We start from the raw sequence: 25,441 nt of genomic DNA on the forward strand, positions 1-25,441 counted from the left end.
CAGTGGGGCTGATCTATTGGGAGCTCACCAAGGCCAGCTGGACTGTGACTGAAAAAGCATGAGATAAAACCGGACTCTCTGATCATGGTGAACAATGAGGGCTGATGAGAAGCCAAGGACAATGGCATGGGGTTTTGATCCTACCTCATGTTCCGGCTTGGTGAGATCCTAGCCAGTTTGGATGTTCACCTTCCTAGACATGGATGGAGGTGGGGGGCGGGACCTTGGACCTTCCACAGGGCAGGGAACCCTGACTGCTCTTTGGATTGGAGAGGGAGGGGGAGAGGAGGGGTGGGAGAGGGAGAGGAGTGGGGGGAGGGGGAGAAGGGTGGGAGGAGGGGGAGGGACATGGGAGGCTGGGAGGAGGCGGAAACTTTTTTTTTCCTTTTCTCAATAAAAAAAAATGAAATGGAAAAAACTTAAAAACAAAAAGCAAAACAGCAGTGGCCTTCCTGGGTGTAATAATCAGTGCTGATAACAATAATGAAAATTAAAGGGCATTTTTGTAACTGAAAAAAAAAATTCAAACTCAAGCCCTTAATCAAAGTCATATTCCTACATAACTCCAGTGCTTTCTAGTTGCCTTTTGACTTAAATTCTCTAATTCCAGTTAGTTGTCCTACCAGTTAGTTGAAATATATTACAAATCTAAGATAACCCTACACTACCTAGTCAAATGTCAAATCACATTTTAACTCACAAACTTAATCACAAACTTAACTCAGTTTTTTCTTCTACCTAAAACAAAACAAAACAAAAAAAAAACCTTATCATTGGGGCAGTAAAGATGGCTCTGCTGTTGAAATGGCTTGTTAGTTTTTGTTTTTTATCAACTTGACCCAATTTAGGGTCATCTGAGAAGAGAGAATTTCAATTAAGATGCATGCAGATCTGTAGGCCATTTTCTTAGTTACCCTTCAAGTGGCAGCGCCACCTATTCAGGGGATGCTAGGCTGTGTAAGAAAGCAGGCTGAGCAAACCTCAGAAAGAAAGCCAGTAAGGAGCATTCCTCCATGGTCTCCTATTCAGTTCCTGCTTGAATTCCTGCTTTGGTTTTTCCCAGTGGAGGGCTTGGATTGAGTCATACAATCAAATAATCCCTTTTCTCTCCAAATTGCTTTTGGTCACGGTCTTTATCACAACAGGTGGCAATTATAATAACTTGCTGCTTTCAAGGAGAACCACAGTTCAATCCCTAGCACTCACATCAGGCCTTTATACTGTCTAATTCCAGCTCCGGGGAATATGACTTCATGACCCTTTCTGAGTCCATAACCCCCTGCATGAACCCCCTGGATGAACTTTCAGACACAAAACAAACACACACACATGCACGTGCACACACACATGTATCACACATGTGTACATACTTAAAACAATTTCCAAGAGCAAAACTAGCTAGGTTAGGTTGAAATTAACATCTCAACTACACAGTATATTCTTCTTGCCTGCTAAGTAATATTTCCTTAAATACATAGTCTGCCTGTTGTCCTGAAAACTGTTCCATGCTTCTATCTGAGAATAATTTGCCACTATCAGAAAAACAATGCTGTTTCCACATGAAATCCAGACTGGAAGCTGTGGTAAAGCAGGGTATGTGGGACAAGAGACTCTGGATTTAGATGTGAGTTTAGTATATTTTATATGCTGCTTAAGACAGGGTAATGGACTAAATGCTAGCACACATGATACATGTTTGAAAATTTAACGATGAAATCCAACATTCTGTACAATTCATATACATGAATAATTCTAGAAAGAGGGATAGGAGAAAGATGACACAGTATCTTAAGGGAAGAACAAAGCCTGCTATGCTCAAGCAAATGGCATCCTAAGATGACACAGTTTGCCAAGATTATATACTTATAAGCATGTTGAGCCTTGACACAATTGGCCACAGTCATGGTGTACATTTCTTAGCACATGGCATGTGAAGCATGAGCTGCCTGCATATCTTACGACTACCAGTGGTGACTGCCTGTAAACTGTAACTTGGCCAGGGAAGTCTCTTCCTCAGCTACACCCTGAAATGTTCCAAATACTCTGCTTCACATCAGAATTTTCATACACAACTTTAGCATAATTTCTGCCTGGGATTGTTATGACCGTGGTGTCCTTAAATGGTAGCTTTGTGCCCAAGGAAAGCTATCTTCCTCTCCCTCCTATCTACGCATCCAGTCATTGGTTTACCATGGAGGTAGATATCTGCTTCTTCCTATGTCCGCACATTATCCCCACCCTAACACTCCTGTTGATTGTCTCAACTGTAGTCAATAATGCTTCTTTGAAGTGGCCTCTGTGTTTTGACACTCTGCTAGCAAGTTTTTGAGTACTTCTTGACTTTTTGTCATGCAAAATGTCCCAATTCATCTTGTACTTTCCCTACCCAGGTCTGTAATCATTAATTTCTCAAAAATCCTGATCACTTTCAGTAGGATAATTGTATTTAAAAACCAAGATTTGGACACTTGGTGTGTTAATTACTATGTTATTACATCGGTCACTGTTCCTAGCCCCACATAGACAGATTCAAAGCAGACATATTTATCCATGTGTATTTCTATCTATCTCAATAGATAGATAGATAGATAACAGTTGAAACTGATATCTGTGACATCTGAGAACTTAGTCTAGATTATCCCTGTTATATACTTACACATCATTTTTTCAACAGTAAGAAATTTGGGTCTCAGAATCTGCAGTATATTTACTTGTTTGCTAGCTAGATCTTAGCATACTTATTAAGTACTTTCAAAATTAATAGTCATGCTCTAAATTGTAATATTTCTGCATAGTTCTCTTTGTGTTGATTTTCATGGCATACCATCTAGAAAGAACAATACTGAAAGAAGAATTCATTTGGAGAAATGTTACTTGTAAAATGGGTTGTATGGTGCTACACACCTTTAATCTCAATGCCTGGGAGGCAGAGACAGACAGATCTCTGTGAGTTCAAGGATAGCCTGGTCTACAGAGGGAGTTCAAGGACAAAGGTACACAGAGAACCTGTCTCAAAAAGCTAAAAGTTAAAAGTAAAAATAAAGAAATAGATTTTAAAATAAAGCCACATAAATATGGAAAACACACAGAGAATCTGGATACTGTATGTTATTATGCTCTCTTTGAATTGTTTGAAAGCTGGGGAAGGAGCAACAGCTACTAAAAGATATTTACTTATAAATGCTGCTAAATTAATCCAAGGTATGTATTTTGAAAACACCTTGACTTCAAAATTGAAGTCAAAAGGTATGTTACTTTGGAGAAGAAATTTTTGCTTTTGTTTCCACAGAAAATGAGAGGCTGTGGATTCATTCTGAGCTAAGAAAAATCAGGTTTGATCAAGGAAGACCACCTGAGAAATCTCCAGTAGAAACAGATGGCTCAGATGCCAAAGTTCTATGTCCAGAACAGATTCAAAACTGCTGCCTGATATGATCAAGACTCACAGGATACTCCAGTCAGGACTTGGCTGTAACTCTAAATTTTCTTTAGGTCCCCATAAGATTATCATCACCCCCAACCAGCCAGAAGTAGCCTGGAATACTATGCCTGCATTCCCAAAAAAATGGACTATGGATATTTTTCCTTTGATTAAAAAAAAAGAGGGGGAAGTGGTGTGGAAGAATTGTCTGTATTATGTCAATAATGTTTTAAATAAACACTAATTGACCAGGCAGGAAGTATAAGGAGAGGTGGGGTAATGACAACAGGAGAATTCTGGGAAGGAGGAAGCCCATTCCTCTCCAGCCCTGCCAAGAACACTGAAGAAGCAGGATGTGACCTGCCTCGCTGAAAAAGGTATTGAGCCATATAGCTAACATATATAAGAATAATGTGTTGATATAAGTTATAAGAGTTAGCAAGAAGCCTGAGCTAATGGGCCAATCAGTTTATCATTAATATAGACCTCTGTGTGATTTTCTTTGGGGCCAAATGGCTGTGGGAACTGGGCAGGACAGAAACCCCAATAAGCCCAGCCACAATGTTACAGTTACTGTCACTTTACCTATTCACTCTCACCCCATTCTCAGCACTTGTTCTCACCTCTAATCAGAATGCTACCAATTCCATTAGGGTCTGATGGAGAAGGGTCATCTTTCTATTGTTGCTTCATTGGTTAATTAATAAAGGAAACTGCTTGGCCTTTGATAGGACAGAAAATTAGGTAGGCAGAGAAAACAGAACAGAATGCTGGGAGAAAGAAGCCAAGCCAGGCATTCACCATGATTCTCCTCTCTGAGGCAGACACAGGTTAAGAATCTCCCTGGTAAGCCACCAGCTCGTGGTGCTACACAGATTATTAGAAATGGGTTAATCAAGATGTGAGAATTAGCTAATAAGAGGCTAGAACTAATGGGCCAAGCAGTGTTTGAAAGAATACAATTTGTGTGTTGTTATTTCAGGTAAAGCTAGCTGTGCAGGAGCCAGGCGACCGGGCAGCAGGAACACAGCCTGCTGCTCCTACTACAAGGGTCTAACTTTCTCTCTGTGTATTCTTTTGCAGAAATTAGCAGACTACCTGATTTATTATAGCTCTTCACTTCTTACAAGAAAAATTGCTTTCTATTGATACCAAAGTTCTTTTGAACTTTGGTTACATGAACCTAACAATTTATCTTGTCAATTTTTCCACATTAACTTCTAGACATTTTTCTTACTCTACTCCCCACCCCCTACCATTTTTTTCTCACAATTACAGGCTATGCTCTTGCATGGATGATATATAGTTTTTTTTTAACTATTTACCTATCTTTGAGTAGTTATATTGTTTCAATAATTACATAACTATAAACAATGATACAACCAGTAGCTATTTATATAGGTGTTTAACAATGTTGGGAACAGACCTGGGATTAAAAGTTTGATATTGCTTCTTGGTTTAATTGTATTTTAGATCAAATGAGTCAATTTAATTTGAGATCACATTGAATAATAAAAATATTCTGTTAAATGATGTTAACTGCATGCTATTTGTCTTTATTTGTTTCTTTATTCTGAGATGGTCTAATTCAATAACTATTTTTCTTTAGCTTTCAGAACAGACATTTGATTCTGAAAAGCTTCCTTTGTCTACTTAAATTTAACATTTTTCTCACTATCCATTCATTAAGAATGCTATGGCATGTATTAGTTTTTGCTTAAAACTGAATCCATGTTTAAATTTCTAGTTATGAAAATTCATTAATGCATTAAATAAATCATCATTTAGAGACAAAGTATAGAAATGATAACTTGCATCCTTAATCTTGTTTCTCTGACATTCTTTGTAGTGAGGTGCGGAGGCAAACACATCACACAGTCAGGAGGCTGTCTGTATCCAGAGATGGTCTGGTGTAGGCGTACGGAACATCCTTCCTCCTGATGGAAGGTATACATCTCTACTTAGCATCCTGAAGGTGTAACTTCCCACTAACTCTTGCAGAACAGATACTGGATGCTCCCTTAGGATTCTGCCCAGTCTACTGAAACTCTTTCCATGAGTCTGCCTCTACTCTGGGTCTAGAAAGCTCTTGTGTGTCCCAGACTAATTCATGAAGAGATTGCTCAAGCATTTGGAATCTGAGAACTAAAACGTACTGACTGCCTTTTCCCCTTGGACTGCCTACAAATTTCTGTATACTCTACTAGGAAGTAAGCAGTCAACCAAGGTTCAGACAGCTGCTGATTGACAGTATCCAAGTGTTGAGGAGATGGTATTCTTGGATAACACAACATCAGCAGATTAAACTGAACGACTCCGAGTAAGAAAACATTTTCTATCAAAAGTCAACTTCTGACACAGCTGTGTATATGTATTGTCACCTATCTAAAGATATGTCTATGTAAATGCATGCCTTATCTGTGTAAATGTATGATCACCTAAACAGATATTTGTGTAACCTAATTAAATGTAGACTCACTTACATAAACGTAGGTTTCACCTGTGTACAATTTACCCATGTAAATGAATGCAAATGCATGCCATATTAATGTAACTGTATACTCATATATATATGTGTGTGTGTGTGTGTGTGTGTGTGTATGACCACCTATGTCTTACCTACATAAATGTATGCCTCACTTATTTAGAAATATGCCTCACCCATACGAATTTATGTTCACCTGTGTAAATGCATCCTCAACTATGTACCTATGCCTCAGTTATGTACATGTGTACCTTATCCATACTATGCATCCATCACCTTTGTAAATATATGCCCACATGTGCACATGCATATCTCACTTATATAAATGTACACCCACCTTCGCATAAGTATATCTCACCTATTTGAATGTGTGCTCACCTCCATACATGTATACCTTAATATAATATATGAATGCAGATACTGCATTGATAACATGCACTGAGAAATCAGTATTGTAAGAGTTTTGTGGAAACCTCACCAGCTGGGTCAGAATTGCGGAATCTGTATCTTCCACTTTAAAGTAGTCAAGTCACATAGTAAAGTGTGTCTCTGAATCCAAAGTTAACAAAGAAAACAAAATCTGCAACAAGCACATAGAAAAAGCTTTGAGAGGACTGTGTTCTGAAAGGTTTACCTCCTCGGTCACGGGCAGCTAAACTTTGACCCCTTCTTAGTGTGATGTCCAACTGGTACATTCCGGGATCAGCCAAAGGGACATCTGCATTACTGTTTCCAACTGTATTTATTTTCTGAAAAATAAGAAATATACAAAATACTAAGTTTATTTCCTTTGGTCTAATTTCTCCAATGGGAGACTGCATGTTGTTTAAAATGAATTATGAGAATTATCTAATGAAATCAATCATCACAAACAGTTTTCTGAAGACTTAAAATTCATGAGTTTTTAAATTAGAAATAAAAGAATGGCAGCAATATAAATACCTTATTTTAACTCTGTTTAGTTAGCAATTTGTTTATAATGTAATGACTATATAATTCATTTAAGAAAAATTAACATAGAAATAGTGTGATGTAAAAACACAATGAAAGATGAAGAGAAAAAGATGTGCAAAAGAAGCTGACTTATTCATAACTTAAAATTGAAAGGATTTATTCAGATGACTGTATTGACTCATTCATTTATGCAAATATCTCTTACTGATGGATTATATAATTCTATTTCAGACCCAACATAAAATATGACATAATATATAGAAATAAATTCTCCCAGCATTTTGACAGCATTTGCAAGAAACAAATTCTCAGTGGGGCTCAATTCTAACGCTTCCTTCTTTGGATCAAAGTGCTCATGGTATTTATCGATCCACAGACTTCAGCAGGGCTGCCTGATGGAATGTTTCAAAGAGCAATGCAATAAAAATGCACAGGCCACATATTTTTTAGTTTTCGCTAGCTTCTATACAGCAGGAGAACTTACTTTCTCCCCAGGTTTGAGACTATTCAAGATTCTCATTTCTTTTCTGGTTCATTGTAAAACTTGCACAGGTAAGAAAGAACAGAAATGAACAATCTGGCTCCTGGCACCCCAATTAACAGGAAAGGCAATTATCCAGCAGAGTCAAGAAAACTTTCCTTAGATCTCACTCACACACCACAGTGTCACCCTTCATCGAATCAGTACTTTATTTGAGATTTTAAGATCCACGTAGAAAGCTTTCCTTGTGGAGCAATTATTACTTAAGACAAGAAGCACTGTTACTTTGATTGACACTTGAACTCATTCTCTCTTCTCTGTTAACAATGAAAAGAATTCATCTTGTTCCCCATAATATTCATAAATGGTAGCTGCAGTCCCCAGGCCCCCAGGCTGGAAATTTTGAGCCATCTTTGACTTCTTCATTTGCCTCCTACTCACACCCAAATAGCTGCTAATCTCACCTGCTCTTCTGCATGAGATCCCCCACCTGCCTTTTCATTATTCCTGCTAACACTGACACAAGCCAAATCTACTGCCCCCCAACTGCCTTTCCCGTTTAATTCCTGCTAACGACAACACAAGCCAAGTCTCTCACAATAAAAACTAAGACTGGATCACATCTCTCAACCTTCTATGATAGCTACATTAGCTGTTTGGGATGTAACTATTCCTACTCTTCCTTACTCAAGTATCCACGAATACACATGTTGAGGCATATACTTGTCAGGTTTTCCAGTTTGAACAATGCTAGTATATTTTCTATTATTTACAATTTATTTAAGAAAAATATCACAGGAACTTTTCTGACTGATAAATCTCTCTCTATTTCTCTATTTCTCGCTCTATATTTCTAACTCTCTCTCTCCTCTCCTTCTCTCCCTCCCTCCCTCCCTCCCTCCCTCCCTCCAACCTCTTTTCATCCCTTCCTCCAACCCTTTGTCTTCTGTTCTCTTTCATATCACTCCTGGGCTGTATTGATGTGTAACTAAGTAATAAAGAAAATCCTATTATTTTATGGCATGTAATAGAATGACTTGATAGTCATGTAATTTTGAAATGATTGTTGCAGTTAAGACAAGTCAATACAGCTCTTACCCTGTATTATTAACCTTTTCTGTATTTTGTTTTATGATTAAGAATATTTAATACAATTTCAAATATACAATTCAATATTACTGTCATCCTTCTATAGTTTGGTCACCCTTTAAAAACTGAAAGGTTTTGTGCTTTGACTGACTTCTCCCCATTTCCCTGAACCCTGTACGTGGCAATCACTGTTTTGTTGCGAATACTTACTCCTGGTGTCTTCTGTCTTTCATCTTTGCACACATTGCATGCGGTCATCACTATTTTGAAAGAAAGAAAAATACTGGAGCGTGGTGCTACTGCAGAGATCTCAGCCAATGAATAAATAAAAGCCTCCACGGACTTTTGGAGAGAAAAGTCATACATACAGACTGCATTTACCAAATTCTTAGTATCTGAGATATATATAAAACAGTGCAATTGAAGTCACAGAGCATGATCTGGTCAATGGTCAGAGAAACAGAGCTGGGTCTGAGAGATAGGGAGAAGATGCAATCAACTCAGTTTGCCAACTGACAAGATAAGGAAAGCAGATTAAAAAAAAAAAAAGTCATGCAGAAGCTAGGGTTGAGTTCCTTGGGGGAGGGAACAGAGTGGAGAAAAACAGAAACTAGGGAAGGAGCATGATCAAGACCACCACATCAGGCTCCAGCAGCTTCTGCCCTATGTAAGAAGGACCTCAGGGAGTTAAGTGGATCTAGAGAGGTATGGCCCCACAGATTTGCACAATGGCTTCAAGACTTGCAGGATGACTGGAAGGAAGTGACTTGTTTTATTATAAATTATCTTTTTAAAAAATCTTTTTGCTTTTGCACAAGGGCTCAGCCAGATAATGTAACACTCACATCTCTCATCAAAGAAACTTCTCTTTACAACAGAGGAAAAATATTACAGAAAACTACAAGACAAAGTAGAGAGAACAATTGCTTGTGGCTGCCCAACTCCAATATGTACATCTACAATACAACTTCTGCATTTAAGTCACAGAGAAGGAGGAGGGTGTGGAAAGATTGTGAGAGTGGGGGGAACCAGAAAGCTTCTCTGGATACTGTGTGTCCTATAAATGGGAGGGCAGCTTCACCTCTGATGTCTTGACAGTATTAGCAGTTAAACAAGAAGTACAGTGCTAATAGACATGCTAACTTTGAAGGGGAAATCTCATCCCACCCCAAAGGACTACAGTCAACTAAGAAATACTGAAAACAGAAGAAATGAGGCCTTAAATTGGTCACCTAATACCAAATGACCAGCACTGAAATCGCATACATACAAGAAACACTAAACAGACTACGTGTAGGTTTATGTAATTAGGTGTGTGTGTGTGTGTGTGTGTGTGTGTGTGTGTGTGTGTGTGTGCGTGTGTGTGTGACAACTGAAAAGGACAGGATTTTGAGAGGGAGCAGGGGAAAGGGGGATGGGAAGGACCAGATGGAAGAAAGGGAACATGGTAAATGACATAATTTTAATATAAATATTGGGGGTTTTTTTGATGCAGGGTTTCTCTGTAGAGAAGCCTGTCCTGGAACTGTCTCATGTAGACCAAGCTGGTCTCGAACTCACAGAGATCTACCTGCCTCTGCCTCCCAAGTCCTGGGATTAAAGGCATGTGCCACTACTGCCTGAACATTTTTAAAAAAACATTTTATAAGCTTCCAAACATAAAGGTATATTAAGAAATACATGCCCAAAGTATCAGGCAAACATATAACTCTGAGAAAGACATGCTGGTTATTTCAAATGACTGACACACCCAAACATTTGTTCACTGTAGTAGCCTGTTTTGGAGACCAGGAAAAAGGCTCTTTCACAACAGTTACGGCAATCATAAGGAGCTAGTGACCTGTTCATCTATTTTTGACATTCATCTTCCTGTTACCTTGCAGGCTTCCTGAAGGCTGAGGCACACTTGTTTTTCACAGTGTATTTCTAAGGGCAGAGTCCCTGCTGCAGGGTGGGAACACCTGCCACCAAATTAATGCCCTAAGACGAAGGAACTCCCCATTTCTTTTTGAATTTTATTTAAATATAATCACATGAACAAAATTAAGAAATTATTTACATTTAATGCCCACACCCCCAACCCCTTGATTTTACCATTAGTAACAGCGCATTTCCATATGAGCAAAACTGACTCAGGAGAGAAGCAGCATCTGTAGTAAAGACTCCGCTTCCCATAAGTTTAGGTGAGGACAAAGAACACCAATGCCACAGTGCAACTTCGTTAGTCTATAGCTAAGACATTGCTGATCCTGCTGCTAGCACACTTGCTCTTTTCTTCGTGACTCTCAAAACTAGACTTTGGGGTTCCAAAGGATGAATCTGGTGGCAGATGGGTTATTCTGCAGTCACCGCACATACCAGCTCTCCTCTCTCCTCACATCAGACTCACTGCAGCCTCAGCTTTGGGATTAAATGTGGGATTTGGGAATTTCCATTAGTCTCGGGGGTGGGGGTGTGTGTAAACACCCAATCCTAACCCATAGCAAGATTTGCTTTTGTTTTTTAAAAGTACGAAATCTAGAGTTCCTGGAATGCCTTTTCTGGGCCTCCCACAATGCTGATTACTCACACATGGTCTGTCTGCAAATTGACTGCTCCCTGTAACATCGCTTCATTTTCATTGGTGACCTTTCCACCTACACATCAAGTTTATACAAACCCGAGTAAGAACAAAGACAACACAGTTCTCTTCCCTGTCCTTTTATACATGGCTACTATGCTTTGCAATTAGACCACAGGGACCAGGGTTGGCTGAACAAACCGTGATGGTACAAGCAATGTCATCAGAGCTTTTAATGTTAGCTGCCCAGGTTTCTCTTCCTGAATCTTCCCTCGCTCATATTGAAAAGGCATACTGTGCAACTCACAGAGGACACTTCTGAGGATGGTAAAGGTCAAAGTGCCTTGCAATGGAAAAACAATTACATTGGGGTTGACTTGATTTCCTTCCTACATTTTAGTTTTCATGTTTTCCACAGCTGTGTAATCTATATGGATTTAAGACCACAAAGAGTAGGAATATAAAGTATTTAAGACTATAATGCCTTCCTTTACTGTTTCCACCCTTAGATGACTTAATAGTGTGGAATATGAAATGGAAAGATGAACCAGAAGACCCGGCATTAGCTTCTTAACACCAACACCAGGTGGCACATAACAGCCTGAAACTCCACGGAATCCTATGCCCTCTTCTAGCCTCTTCTGGTACCTGTATGTCCATGGTACACACATAAATAAAAAATGAAAAGAAATTATTTTTTAGATTGAAATAAAAATAATTGTGCAACAGAATTGCACAAACTTGCTTTGTTTCAACAATGACTTCACATGAACAAAGCGCACCCTCTACCATTTTTATCCACACAGAAGTTCAGAATAAAGCTCAAGTATAGTCCATCTCTGTGAACAGTCACAGCTGCAGGTGCATAGCTGTGCTTGGCGTGGGTTTCTCATGCTCACCTGTGCAAACAGCATGCTATTCCCTACAAAACAAACCTAACTACCAACACGGAGCTTGGCACAGGGAACCCGTAGAGAGTAGTGATATTTATTCACTTCTTTGCAAATCCTCAGAGGAGAAATTATTTAAAGTTTTCAAGCAACAAAATCCACTGGATAGCACTGAATTCTAATCCATGGTAAAAAACCACATATCTGAGATTCTATGCTAGTACATATTAGTTGATTTAATAAATACATGAGATGGGGAGAAGAATCCAAAATAATACCTGCAGCTATTCCTTGAGGAAATAGGACACACTTCCCATTCCTACAGTGTGTGCTTTACTTAGCACCCTTTTCAAAGAGTCAGCAGGGAGAGGAAGGGAGGAACTGGAGCAAAGCAAAGCACTGCACTAGGCAAGGGCAGGAGGTCACGGCAGCAGGGACAATTCATGGTGAGAGCTCATACCATTGGTAAGATGTAGCCAGAGGCACCTCATCTCTGTGGCCTTCCTTTCCAAACACAGCCCCACTTGACCACTTGGGAAAACACTAGCCAAGCTCAAAGTGAAAACACCTCCCCAGCACTCCTCAAAACTGTGAACATTATCAAACACCAGGACATACTGAAAAGATAACAAAGAGGTAGGGAAAGCCATGCAGCTATGAGAATTCTGAGGACACATAAAAACTAAATGAACTGTGGCATCTTAGCTGAAATTGTGGAGAAGAAAATAGAGCATAAATAATAAAGAAAATCCAACTGAAGTGAGAAGTTTGTGTTTGTGGCATATGGTATATAGTGTGTGGTATGTGGTGTGTGTGTGTATGCGTGCATGTGGTGCGTGTATAAGTGTACATGCTTGCCATGCTCATGCACACAAGAGGACAGTGCTACATATCTTCTTTGATTGATCCCTATTTGCTGAAGTTCATTGATGAGGTCAGGTTTAGGACCTAGGAGAAAAGCCAGTGATCTGCTTGTCTCTGTCCTGACCTACTGGCATCACAGACACAGGCCTCCCAGACTCAGATTTTTTGTTTGTTTGTTGGGGGGGGGTGTTTTCTTTTTCTTTCCTTTTCTTTTTATATTTCTTTCTCCTCTCCTCCTCCTCCTCCTCCTCCTCCTCCTCTCCTCTCCCCTCCNCCTCCTCCTCCTTCTCTCTCTCTCTTTCTTTTTTTTTCTTTTTTTGAGACAGGCTTTGGAGTCTGTCCTGGAACTAGCTCAAATCTAGCATATAACTCACAGGGATTCACCTGCCTCTGCCTCCCAAGTGCTGGGATTAAAGGTGTGCACCACAACCACCCAGTCTCAAACTCAGATTTTTACATGAGTGCTGGCAGTGTAAATTCAGGTCTTCATGGTTATGTGGCAGGCACTTTACCAAATGAGCCATCTTTTCATCCTCTGTATACTTTTCAATATAAAAATAGAAAAATTGGTATTAATATATGTTGAAGGAGCAGTGGGGCTGCGTCCAGGCTGCCCGCATGGCTAGCTTATGCCCGAAATAATTACACGGAAACTGTATTCTTTTAAACACTGCCTGGCCCGGCTAGTTCCAGCCTCTTATTGGTTAGCTCTTACATATTGTTCTAACCCATTTCTAATATTCTGTGTAGCCCACGAGGTGGCTTACCACAGAGGATCTTAACCTGCGTCTGTCTGGAATGGGAGAATCATGGCGACTCTTGACTCGGCTTTCTTTCTCCCAGCATTCTCTTCTGTTTACTCCACCTACTTATGTTCTAACCAATAAAATGGGCCAAGGCAGTTTCTTTATTATAATTAACCAATGTCCTTCCTCCATCAAATATAAGATAGTAGAAATGGAGAAAACTGAGCATGGGGTATATGGAAATTCTTTGATCTTCACAATTTTCTATAAGTTTAAGACCGTTTTAAGATTCATAAAAACCTCATGCTTTTGTAAAAACATTTCTGTGGTGCTAATCCCACTGTATCAGCAGGCACCGAGTTATAAGAACAGGTTCAAAGAAGTTGCTGTCACTGTGGATTAGTCTCTGGTTTGTCACCCGCCTACTTCCTTTTCCTAGTGCACCAGAAAAGCAAACAACAAAACACGTGGTCATTATTAAGAAAGTCCATTTGTAGAGTGCTTGTATCTAATCAAAATAATTCTCCAGAAAGGTAATGCAACCAATTTATAGCCAGTGTCTCTGAGGCAGATGCCAGCACCACACATTAAGCTAATGGTCAGATGTGTGCTGTACTTCCCCTTCTTCCTTCAGATTAGCCCCGTTACCTCAGACAAAGTCCTGGCCTTGCAGGGCCTCAGATCTTCACTTGAAAGTGAAGTCTGACTACCTGTCTCCTGAATTCCCATCTTACTCTCAAAATAAAAGAGAACAGACTGCAGCTGTTTTCCTCCAATTGATAACTTGATAGTCCATATGCCCATCTTCTAAAACAGGGATAGAAAAAGAACCTAGTGGGTAGATGGTTTGTGAAGATTAAATAAGATATATGTGAAGCACTTGTTATCCTACAGTGAGATAAAATATTTAGATCCTGCATTATCCTTAGTCTGTTTCCATCTAATTGGAAAATGGTGATATCAAAGTTGAATTAATTTCCATGTATGATTTGCTGTTTTGTTTTGTTTTGCTTTTGTCTTTAAGACTCACTTAGAAGGGAAGTGCATTGTGGGTAAAAGGGCATGCACTGAAACATCTTTGATGTCACCATTTTCCAGTTAGGGTGTGTAGATGTTTCAATGCTTTGTAGGAGAGCGTGTGCAGATGTTCCGCTGCTTTGTGGGAAAGGGTGTGCAGATGTGGGTGAAAAGGCATGCAGATGTTCCAGTGCTTTGTGGGAAGTGTGTGTAGATGGCAGATGTCAAAGTAATTTTTAGGCAACAAATGCCACAGCTATTTCAGAACTGTGGCAAACTCTTCGTTCATGAGTCAAATGCTCTCATCAAGGGCAATATGTGTGAGAAAAGTATATTTTTGTCAATTATTCTTACTTACTATATCTGAGAGAGTCCTGGCTGAAAGATAAATTATTTTTAAAAAGACAAAAAATCAAAAATATCTTTCACTATCTTTTGAAATATGATCATTTGTGAGATTTCACATTCTAAAATGTTACTACCACAGGAGATGGATTGTAAGTTGTATTGATTTGACAAACTAAATTATCAATATACAATAAAATCTACGTGGGTAATAACTATGCAAGAAAAAAGCAAAACACGCTGATACTCAGCTGTCTGGATGAGCACACTATCACATGACAAGGGGTTGATAAGGCTGTCACTTCTATTTGCTTTCAGAGCTTCCTCATACTGAATGTTAAGCTGCCCCTTTAAAATGATGCCGGAGTCTCCATGCCACTCATCACAGAAACCTACAATTTGACTGGCTGTGTCAGGGATTCCTGATGGAATTGCTCTGTTTTAAATAGCTTTTAAAAGGGAGGCTTATGTTCTGTGTGTTAACTCACAAGCTAGCTCAGAGACCTACAGAACTTCCTGCCTGGGAAATGGTGAGTCCTCGCACTATGCTGTGTAAGCAAAGTGATCTACATGTACCCCACCATTCCATCACCAGATCCCCAGTCTTGACAAGCTGAGGTGTTGTGGGGAAGCTGACTTCTCATTAGCTCAGAAGATAGAACGAGTCACCACAGTGACAGTGTCAGGGCCTAAGTCATTCCCATCAGGGTCCATTCTGGGACTTGATTGAAAATGCTGGGATGATGATCAAGAAGCTGTAGCTGGCCAAGGTGGGACCTCAAGAGGTAGATGAATGGGAGATGAAGGCCATAACGAGCCGACAAGTGGGCTTGGGAGCAGTAACTGATCGAACAACTGAGCTTCTCAGTTGATTGGGTTGGGAAATTAGTCCATAATTTTCCCTTACCATTTAATTCAGTTAAGCTGTGTTTTTCATTATTTGCAACCCAAAACATCACAAAGATGGAATGTAAACAATATCTGATTTCTTTTGCATATAAAATCCAAGAAGCTAAGGAGATAACTAAGCCTGTAAGAAACCTTGCTGGCACATAAACATGAGAACATGAATTCAAATGCCCAGCTTCTGCATAAAAGCCAGGCTGGGGTTGACATACCTGTAACCCGTGCTGGTGGTGCTCACACCTGTAGCCCATGCTGGTGATGCTCACACCTGTAGCCGGTGCTGGTGGTGTTCACACCTGTAACCCGTGCTGGTGGTGCTCACACTTGTAACCCCTGCTGGTGGGTGTTCACACCTGTAACCCCTGCTGGTGGTGCTCACACTTGTAACCCCTGCTGGTGGTGCTCACACCTGTAACCCGTGCTGGTGGTGCTCACACCTGTAACCCCTGCTGGTGGTGCTCACACCTGTAACCCCTGCTGGTGGTGCTCACACCTGTAACCAGTGCTGGTGGTGCTCACACCTGTAACCCCTGCTGGTGGTGCTCACACCTGTAACCCCTGCTGGTGGTGCTCACACCTATAACCCCTGATGGTGGTGCTCACACCTGTAACCAGTGCTGGTGGTGCTCATACATGTAACCAGTGCTGGTTGTAAATATGCCTGTAACCAGTGCTAGCTTGGCCAAGACAGGAGGACCACTGGGATGTGATGCTCACCAGCTTTGCTCCAGGGTCAGTGAGAGACACTGAAGGGAGGAAGGAAATAGTAGAACAGGACTCTCAGTGTTATTCCCTGGCCTCCATGCACACACATGTATGAAGCACACAGATTCATACACATAAAACAACCTAAGAGATGTTTATTCTTACTACTCTAATTTTCAGATATTTGGAAACTACAGCGTAGCTAGGAAATAGAAGTGGATTCAAACTACTCTATTATAAAAATTCATACTCGTGTGTATGTATGATGACATTCTCACAGATTAAACGGGAAATCACTAAGTGAATTATACATTTGAAACCACATTGTAATTTTCATGCCCTAAATCTTAATTATAACTTTACTTATCCAAACCTGTACTTCACAATGGGAGTGCTATAATGGTTATTGCCAAGGAGTGCTGGTTATAGCTAAGGGGTGCTGGTTATAGCTAAGGAGTGCTGGTTATAGCTAAAGAATTCTGGTTATAGCTAAAGAGTGCTGGTTATAGCTAAAGAATTCTGGTTATAGCTAAGGGGTGCTAGTTATTGCGAAGGAGTGTTGGTTATAACTAAGGAGTGCTGGTTATAGCTAAAGAATTCTGGTTATAGCTAAGGGGTGCTGGTTATAGCTAAGGAGTGCTGGTTATAGCTAAGGATTGCTTTAAAGCTCTAGTCAGTTTTGTGTTTGTTACTTGCAGTATCTGGTTGGTCACGGTTCCTTCTTCCATATTTAACCAGAGCTGGTGGTGCCCATGCTGGGCACTGGAAATGGATGCCATCGTGCAGTTCCAGTAAGCTGGTCTTCTGCAAGGCCCATGTACAAAGATGCCCAGTTCAACATTTCTGGAGTTTATTTATTTTATATCTCACGCATTTTAAAACTATCCATTAGCATTAATCAAAATTTTCTTCCTCTCCTGCCAAATCTCTCTGCACAAACCCATCCGGATCCTGGTCACCACAACCAAGCAGTATTTCCACTAAGGGTACTGTCCTCCCCCACAGGCTTCCTTGTGCTGGAAACTGGCATCTTCCTCCCTACCCACCCTCAGCCTCTAACCCTCGAAACCATCATGCCTCTTGGCTTTTATTTCTCATTATTGTAGGTACAGAGAAGAGAGAAACTGAGCATGAAAATGGTACATATTTTAGGTAAGGAATTGTAAACTACACCTTCAATATTGCTGACCTATCACATGAAATTTAAGTTGGGTGACCTCTTTAAAATGAGCAATTTCTTGTGTTTACATGTTTACTGTGAGAATATTAGCCATTAACAAATTTCTTGGGAACTGCATATGCATATTGTTGACTCATGTTTTCTTTAATTGACTAGCACTTGTTCTGTGACTTAGCATGACTTTCTAAAGGATGTGGCTCATGTGGTTGGAGCTAGACATCAGGAAGTCCATCACCACAGTGACTCTGGCTTTCTCATTGCAAGTCATGCCCCACGCACGCACAGAACACCTCTCTCCGCAGGAGCTCACTAGATATTCCTAGCGTGTCACAGCAATTTACTGTTCCCACGAAGAAATGTGGTGGAGTATAATTTTCTCTCTTCCTTTGCACATGGATGAGAGATTTATCCTACAGGGGAGGCAGGGCCATCGAAGGATTTAGTTCTTGTTGGTAAGGGGTCACATTGTGGAGTTACAGGGATAAGCTGCATTTTATTTTACTCAAAAGTAAAGTCATGGTGAGGAAAAAATGATACTCTGGGAGGGGAAAATGAGGGAACGGAGAGATGAATTTCCTCCTGTCTGTAGAATACAACTTCTGTTCTGCTATATGCAGCCTTAGGAGCAGAGTAAACCTATGCTCGCCCTTCCATCAGGAAGCAGAGGGGAGCACAATGTGTGGTCCTGTGGCAGTGAGAAGAGCATGATCTCATTGATCTCCACACTTTGCCATGTCTCAGTGTATGCATTCTCACAGCCTTGGAGGACACCCATTCTCTGTGTCTATCTAGAAGTGTCCTGACTCTCTTGCCACATGACCGGCTGCCTTTTGACCTCTCTACTCAGATGGCTCACAGGCAAATCAAATCCAGATCTGATCTCTCAGTGTTTGTTCCCAAAGTATTTCTACCCAGACCTTTCTCTTTTATCTCAGGAAAAGCACACACCACCCAAAGAAGCACAGCAATAGGTTTCTCTCTTCCTTTCCCACAAACTTGTCATGAGACCCAACAGCAAACCACTAAGATTCTTCCAAGCGATGAGTTAACTCCATCCTTTTGATGAGCCTGTCACCACTGCCTGAGCCCAACCCACATCTATGCTAAGCTGCATGAGGACAGTGGTCTTTTACTCTGTCTATCCTGTAATTCATTCTAGCAGAGGGAACTGTGTCCCCCAGGAGCTGTCACAGCTGATACTTTATTTGTTCCTTCTCTTGCAGGCCATTAAGATGAATGACTGGGTCCTTTCCACTCTTCAGCTGTCATCGTATGCTGCTTCTTAGGAGGCCTTCCCTGATCACCATCAATGCAGAGATCTGCTGTTTCCTTGATGTAACTCGCCATGATTTGGAAGTAGCCTACTTATAAGTTGGCCTTGCTTTTTACCCTTTATGTGGGATATCTTCCTAACTCAAGTTTTTAGTGAAGTGCCTGCTAACTGATAAACACTTGCTGACTCCAGGCTCTGACTCAGTGAACACTGCAGAGCTGGCCCTTAAGGGGAGGACAATAGATCTTAGAGAACAAGAGCCTCAGCCTTTGGTAAAGTGACTCAGGATTTCATGAGCTAGAGTTTGAGTCAAGAGGTCTGGGGAAACGGTTACATAAACTCCAAGTAGAGTCAAAGACAGGGCAGGGCCTTATTATATGGGGTTTATGCTTAATATTCAAGCACATATGTAATTCCAAAAATATGATTAAATGGGATCTATTTTATAATTAAAGATCTCAGAATTCCCTGATGTTAGAATGTTGACTATGTATTTCAGGAAACGTATAATGATATGGTTTAGGATATTACTCAAGACAGAGCGTCTGATTTTCAATCCTGTGTCTGAGATGGGACCATGAGAAAGTGACTCAAATTCTTTTTTTCTAATTCATTTTTTTAATTTTTTTGAGATTATATTATATGAATTCCCTCTGATTTTTCTTCCTTCCCAAGCTTCTCCAATATCCCTCCTTTCTATCTTTCAAATTCTTGACTTTTGCTCATTAATTGTTGTTACATGTATATACACACAGAGTTACAACAGCTAATTTCACAGTTTGACTTGTTCTCTATACCTGCAGGGACAGGGCTCTTAAAAATAAATATTTCTATTATATTCACTCTTGGATGTTGCTTCATTATGCTAGTCATCTCCTTATTGATCAATACTATTTTTCATTTTTTGTGTCAAGCCTTGAAAGAAATGACAAAAAAAAATCTAAGGACTAAAGGACAAACAGATGTGTGCACCAGCGTAAATGCTAACAGTGTTCCCTGGCTTTCAACATTTTATCATAGGAGTTTTAAAGGGTAATTAGGAGTTCTCAGGGTCATGTCTGAAGGGAAGCTTTTCTCTCTACTCTGACAGTCCTTTTCTGCTCCTCAGATCCCTGTATATAGCTATATTAAATGCTAAGCTATGTCAATACTTGCTACTAGTATTGCCTCATTGCATTTTAACACATGACTAGCTACTAGACTGTATATTTAGAGACCAGGGTTATGACCGATGCCTCTTTACCTACACCCTGTGAAGGGTTACCAAATCAATCTGAAGTCCCAGAAGTCCAGATTCTTGTTGACTATTTAGGATCAAAGTTAGTGTTTCAGAGGACTTTTCTATTGGAAGACAATATTTTTGACAGCAATTATTTTTATTTATTGTCTGCTCATATATATATGTGTGTGTTGCGCGCGCGCACATGCTGGGCATTCTAGAACATAGCTGAATGAAGAATATATCCATAACCACAGATGTTTATGGTCCCTGAATCCTAAAGGCCTAGGAGTAAATTGAAAACCACAGGTCTATAAATGATACCTCTGCTGATTGCTTGCTTTTCCCATGTTCAACACACACACATCTCTGCTGAAACATGCCATACAGCTTCTGAGCATTCAGAGACAGGACGTGTTTGGGCCTCATGCTTTACGCTTCACAGTACTTGACTATTTGCAGTTCTCAATCCTGAACTGAGTTTAATGCTAACCTTCACCTAAGCCTCAGGATGATGTCTTACATGTGCAGAGGAGAAACAGTTGGCATAGCCTACTCCTCTCAGAATAGTCAAGAATAGCTGACTCAAAGTAGAGATTAACTCATGCATCATGCTCTCTGTGATGGTGACCTCTTCAACATTGTTATGTCCAAATGAATTATATGAAGTAAATTAAGCATCAACATTGATATGCATTGGCCACAGAAGTACTTTGATCTGTTGAAAATATAACTAATGATCTTGAGTCTTGTCCCACGGTGACCTCTGTGATGTATGTTCTTTACAGGGCCTCACATCACTCTGGTGAAGTGGTCCATGGGGCTCTACTCAGGCACATGACACAGATTCCCACTCTTCTGTGGTTGGCAATTTCACCTTGGTATGATCAATTTATATTGTGAATGTCAAGTCAATTCCTTAAGCTCTTGTGGTATATAGTGTGATATAACTACATGACAACTATTAAAATATTGTATAACACATTAATAAGAATGAGCAACTTTAGTAAGATTGCTTTTTGAATAAACTGTAAGAATTTATATAACTCAATAATTTAACATGTTTTAAAGCATAAAAGAATTAAAAGGATACCACCATCATGCCCTACTGTCCTCCTCTTAATAACATCTATAGATTAGTCCAATGAGGTTAAAATGGAAACTTTTAAGTAGCCTTAAATACACTCAAAGTTCTGTATATATGCCCGTTATTGTGCAGGGGCAGGGGAGGACAAGAGACAAAGAATCCCAAGCTACCTCCAAAAGATTTTAGTTATTATTCTTTATTGTAAAGAGAAAACTCATAGAACAGGAATGAGAAGTTCAACCTCAGGTGTGTAATGTGGAAACCAGAGAGAGAGAGAGAGAGAGAGAACACCCTGGGTGGCCCACAAGTTTTTCTTTGGGTACCCAAAAGGTCACATTCTAATCTGGTCCAGCCTCTTAAAGGTCATTGGCTGAAAGAACTTTCTCATCACCTCCCCCTTTTGTCTAAATAAGAGAGTTCCAAACCCAATACAAAACTATATATACTAGGAACATATATCAAGTATAAAATTAGAATTATAACCAGCATAAATAATATTAAGCAAGGAAAGTATGCTAAATGTTTTAATAATCATTCTATCCTAAGGAGTCTAAGTCTTGCATTGGAAATGGTTTGGCTAAATCATAAGAGGAAGGTAACTATGACTATCTAATCTTTATCCTCATTGAAGGCTTGAGAAGGGAGATAATATTACTTGAGTAGGCAGGACATGCAATCAAGCAGCTGCCAAAATGTGCAGAATATGACAGAGACATCTGGCTACCTGAGCAATTGTATCAAGACTCATTTGCAATGTTGAAGCAACCAACTTTAGCTAAGGCCTAGAGTAACTGACAGACCATTTACTATAGTCAAATGTCTCAACGTTTATTGTATTAAGATCTATTTATCCATTGGTGCTGATTATAGTCAAATGTCTCAACATTTACTGTATTAAGATCTATCTATCCATTGGTGCCAATTGACCTTTAAAGGCCCAAGGATCTTTTTGCATTCTAAGTTGGTATTCTCAAAAGCCAGGATCAAATAGTACATATCTAGCTCCTGGGTCTGTTACTTCTATTTGTACAGCCTTACATAATGTTTGTAAAATGTCATTAAAGGGTGCTCTCTGACCCTTTTTAATGCTAATATGATTCAACTCTCTTTCCTAGTTCCTGAATCCTGCCCCAACCACTTAAAGCTGCTGTGCTGCATAGGGACAAGGTGTGTTCATTGTAGTGAGCCTGGTCCTAAGGATAAGAGGAATGACCCTTGCCAAGAATTTGATTTTGGGAAATTTTAAGTCCTTTTGCTTTTTTCTGTTCTTTTAAAATTTTTGCCTCAGTTCTTCAATAACATTTTTAAGGCATCTGAGGTCTGTCTTCTAGGACCACCGAGATTAATTGAAGGCAATCATGTGGAGTAGCCTTATTGCCTGAGGCCCATGTTTTCACCATTTCGCTAACAATTGGTGAATGTAATCTATAAGCCACTATTGCTTATTTAAATATTTTTTAGATCACTCATATGTATAGATTTTCCTGTATATTCTTTGACTACCTTAGGTTTCTTGGTGCCAGATGGTTTATTTAGGATATCAGTGAATAGGCAGTTAGAACTCTGGGTAAGCCATGATGGAGTTTGGCACATACTGATGAGGCTAAACCCTGTCCTTGTACCTTTTATCCCTGCTAATCAATTTTGACAAAGTTTTTAATCTTTTAAAATATGTTTACCATTGGCTTTTATAAAGTCTGGATCTTCTGTCCAGTGTTCTATTTTAATGCCCTCACTGAGGATTTCAAGGTATGAAGTTTGTCCAGTAAAGATAACATCTCATCCTTTTGATGGTAATTTTGAAACATAACTTGAAACATAATTTTGATGGTGTACATATTACGTTTTCAGAGAGACACCCTATCTGCCAATATACTATAACTGTTTAACAGTTTTTGATTATTAAACTTAACAGCATGCGTTCTCTCAGACAATGTCTCAGGACCTTACATCATTGACTGGCTTTTGTCTGTCAAATTGGTTGTATTCTTCTCCAAAGTGCTGATATTTTTCTTTTAGTTGGTCATTATTAGTCTGTAAAGGCTGTATTATTTTTTAAAGTGCCCCATTTTTAACTCTATTATTAAACCATTTTAAATAAGATAATATGAAAAGCAAAGCTAATCTCTAGAATCAAATAAAGAGATGTAAGAGGAAAACCACATAAGCCTTTCAGAATATTATTCATAGCATAAGCAAAATTTTATTGAATTCTTGGATTTTTAAATTATGTAGCTTTATAATCTTCACCTGTAGTAAGGCAATTATATTAAGTTGGAGTAGATGCAATATCCATTACCAGTCAGCAGGTGTTGCAGTTGCAGCTGCATGGCTGGGAAATGCAAACCGTGGACTGTCCGAATTGGTTTTGTGTGTTAGATACTGAAAAATATGCGTTATTTAACAAATTGAGAGTGGTTATTAAAGCGATTAAAGTGATGTCGCGAGCCTGGTGACCAGTATGAAGAGAAAACCCAGAGCCTTCCATTGGTGCACACTGCAGGGATACCTGGCTGGAGAGAGAGTAACATACAAAGGGCTGTGCTGCATTCCCAGGGTACGCAGGACCCCAGTGGCTGTATGCTGGCTGGAGCCATGGGTGGGGAGAGTCAATGCCCAATGTACCACATGGCTGCCACAGGGGTACTGAAAGAGGAGTAAACTGGGCCCCACACCCCATGTGGGGTGACAGATGTTACTGTTCAAGGGGGTAAGAATGCAAGTCAAAGAATCTCAAGCTAACACTAAAAGATTTTAGTTATTATTCTTTATCATAAGGGGAAACTCAAGGAACAGGAACGAGAAGTCCAACCTCAGGTGTGTAATGCAGGAATGAGAGAGAGAGAGAGAAAGAGAGAGAGAGAGAGAGAGAGAGAGAGAGAGAGAGAGAGAGAGAGAGAGACAGAGAGACAGAGAGAGAGACAGAGAGAGAGACAGAGAGAGAGACAGAGAGAGAGAGAAAGTGCCCTGGGGTGGGGGCTGGTGGGTTTTCTCTGGGTACCCAAAAGGTCACACCCTAACCAGGTCCAGCCTCTTAAAAAGGTCATTGGCTCCAATGTTTAATTCTGCCTTCCAGCCACCAATCAAGCCTTTCTTTCTTTATTCATACTCTCACTCAGTATTATATTAGCCCTTTTATTGGGCTAGGGTGTGGATACACTGACATAGATAAAGACAAGGCCCTCAGCCAGTCTGTATTTCATAAATTCTTAGCTGTGTCTAGAAGATACAAAGCAGAAAACTTATTTAACCAGACAATTATTTCAAAAGAAACACTCTTATAATGGTAGCATTTAACATAGAGAGAGCTTATCTCCTCAGGATTGAGTACCCCAGACCAACTGACATACCTGGGACATAACTGCTTCTTCTCCCTAAAGAATCAGACAGAGGAATGGGATTATTGCTTTAAAATATATATTATTCAGGAAATATGATGTGAATATTTTACTGATATACTTTTAATCTTCATCTGCCATTAGTTATAATTGCTGCTATAAACTAAAGATGACAAAGAAATAACCTGGTTTAGAAAAATTTTTACAAAAAGCATTGTTTTGACTGATAATATTTACTAGAATTTGCACCCCAAGAAATGAAAAACACAAACAATTATACTAAAATTTTCATTCTTACTGAGATTAATTTCACAAAGAATTTATGCTCACTATTGTCATTGGAGAATACCTAGAAACTCTGGTAAATGTTACAAACTCTTGTCAAAATGTCTCATATCTCTCTTGAAGGTAAAGAAGATATAAATTTGGATTGATCATTGTCAGAGGAGCTGGCCACTGCACAAAACAGTGATTTTCATCTTATTAAGAACCTAACAGGACATCAAAAAGAAAAAAAATACCTGGGAATATAAGGCACAAATTATTGACTTACTAGTTTGGAGACTTGAAGCCCAAGTAATGAATGGCTCATGAAGCAAATCTTGTTTTCTTAATGAAGAAGAATATTCAGTGCAGCAGGGATGTAACAAATGGGTTTCTAAAGTTTTGTTGCTATTCTTTAAAGGTGGGGGAGGACTGTGCCCATGAGATCATCTTCCTCTTTACCGTAAGAACAAAGGCAAAGCCATCACAGAGTACCATGCAAAAACTTCTTGCTGAGGGCTTGAATTTACTTCCAAAGAATTTCACTTCAGTCATGAGAACAAGAAGAATATAGGCAAGAATGTACACTAATGGAAAGACTTTGTCTGCAATGAGAC

General features: G+C 39.7%; 1 protein-coding gene across 5 annotated transcripts in view; it reads right to left on the bottom strand.

Annotated features, from left to right (window-relative positions):
* The window catches only part of Mctp1 (multiple C2 and transmembrane domain containing 1), a 573,693-nt gene that overhangs the window by 294,529 nt on the left and 253,723 nt on the right, over positions 1–25,441 (bottom strand). For all 5 annotated transcript variants that reach the window (XM_050122206.1, XM_050122203.1, XM_050122208.1 and 2 more), the window contains exon 2: positions 6,541–6,655. In XM_050122206.1, the coding sequence (XP_049978163.1) occupies positions 6,541–6,655 (115 nt within the window). The remainder of the gene's footprint in view (positions 1–6,540; positions 6,656–25,441) is intronic.

Source organism: Alexandromys fortis, unplaced genomic scaffold, assembly GCF_014885135.2.
Source record: "Alexandromys fortis isolate MF-2015 unplaced genomic scaffold, M_Fortis_MF-2015_v1.1 scaffold_163, whole genome shotgun sequence".
In the NCBI taxonomy this organism is placed as follows: Eukaryota; Metazoa; Chordata; class Mammalia; order Rodentia; family Cricetidae; genus Alexandromys; species Alexandromys fortis.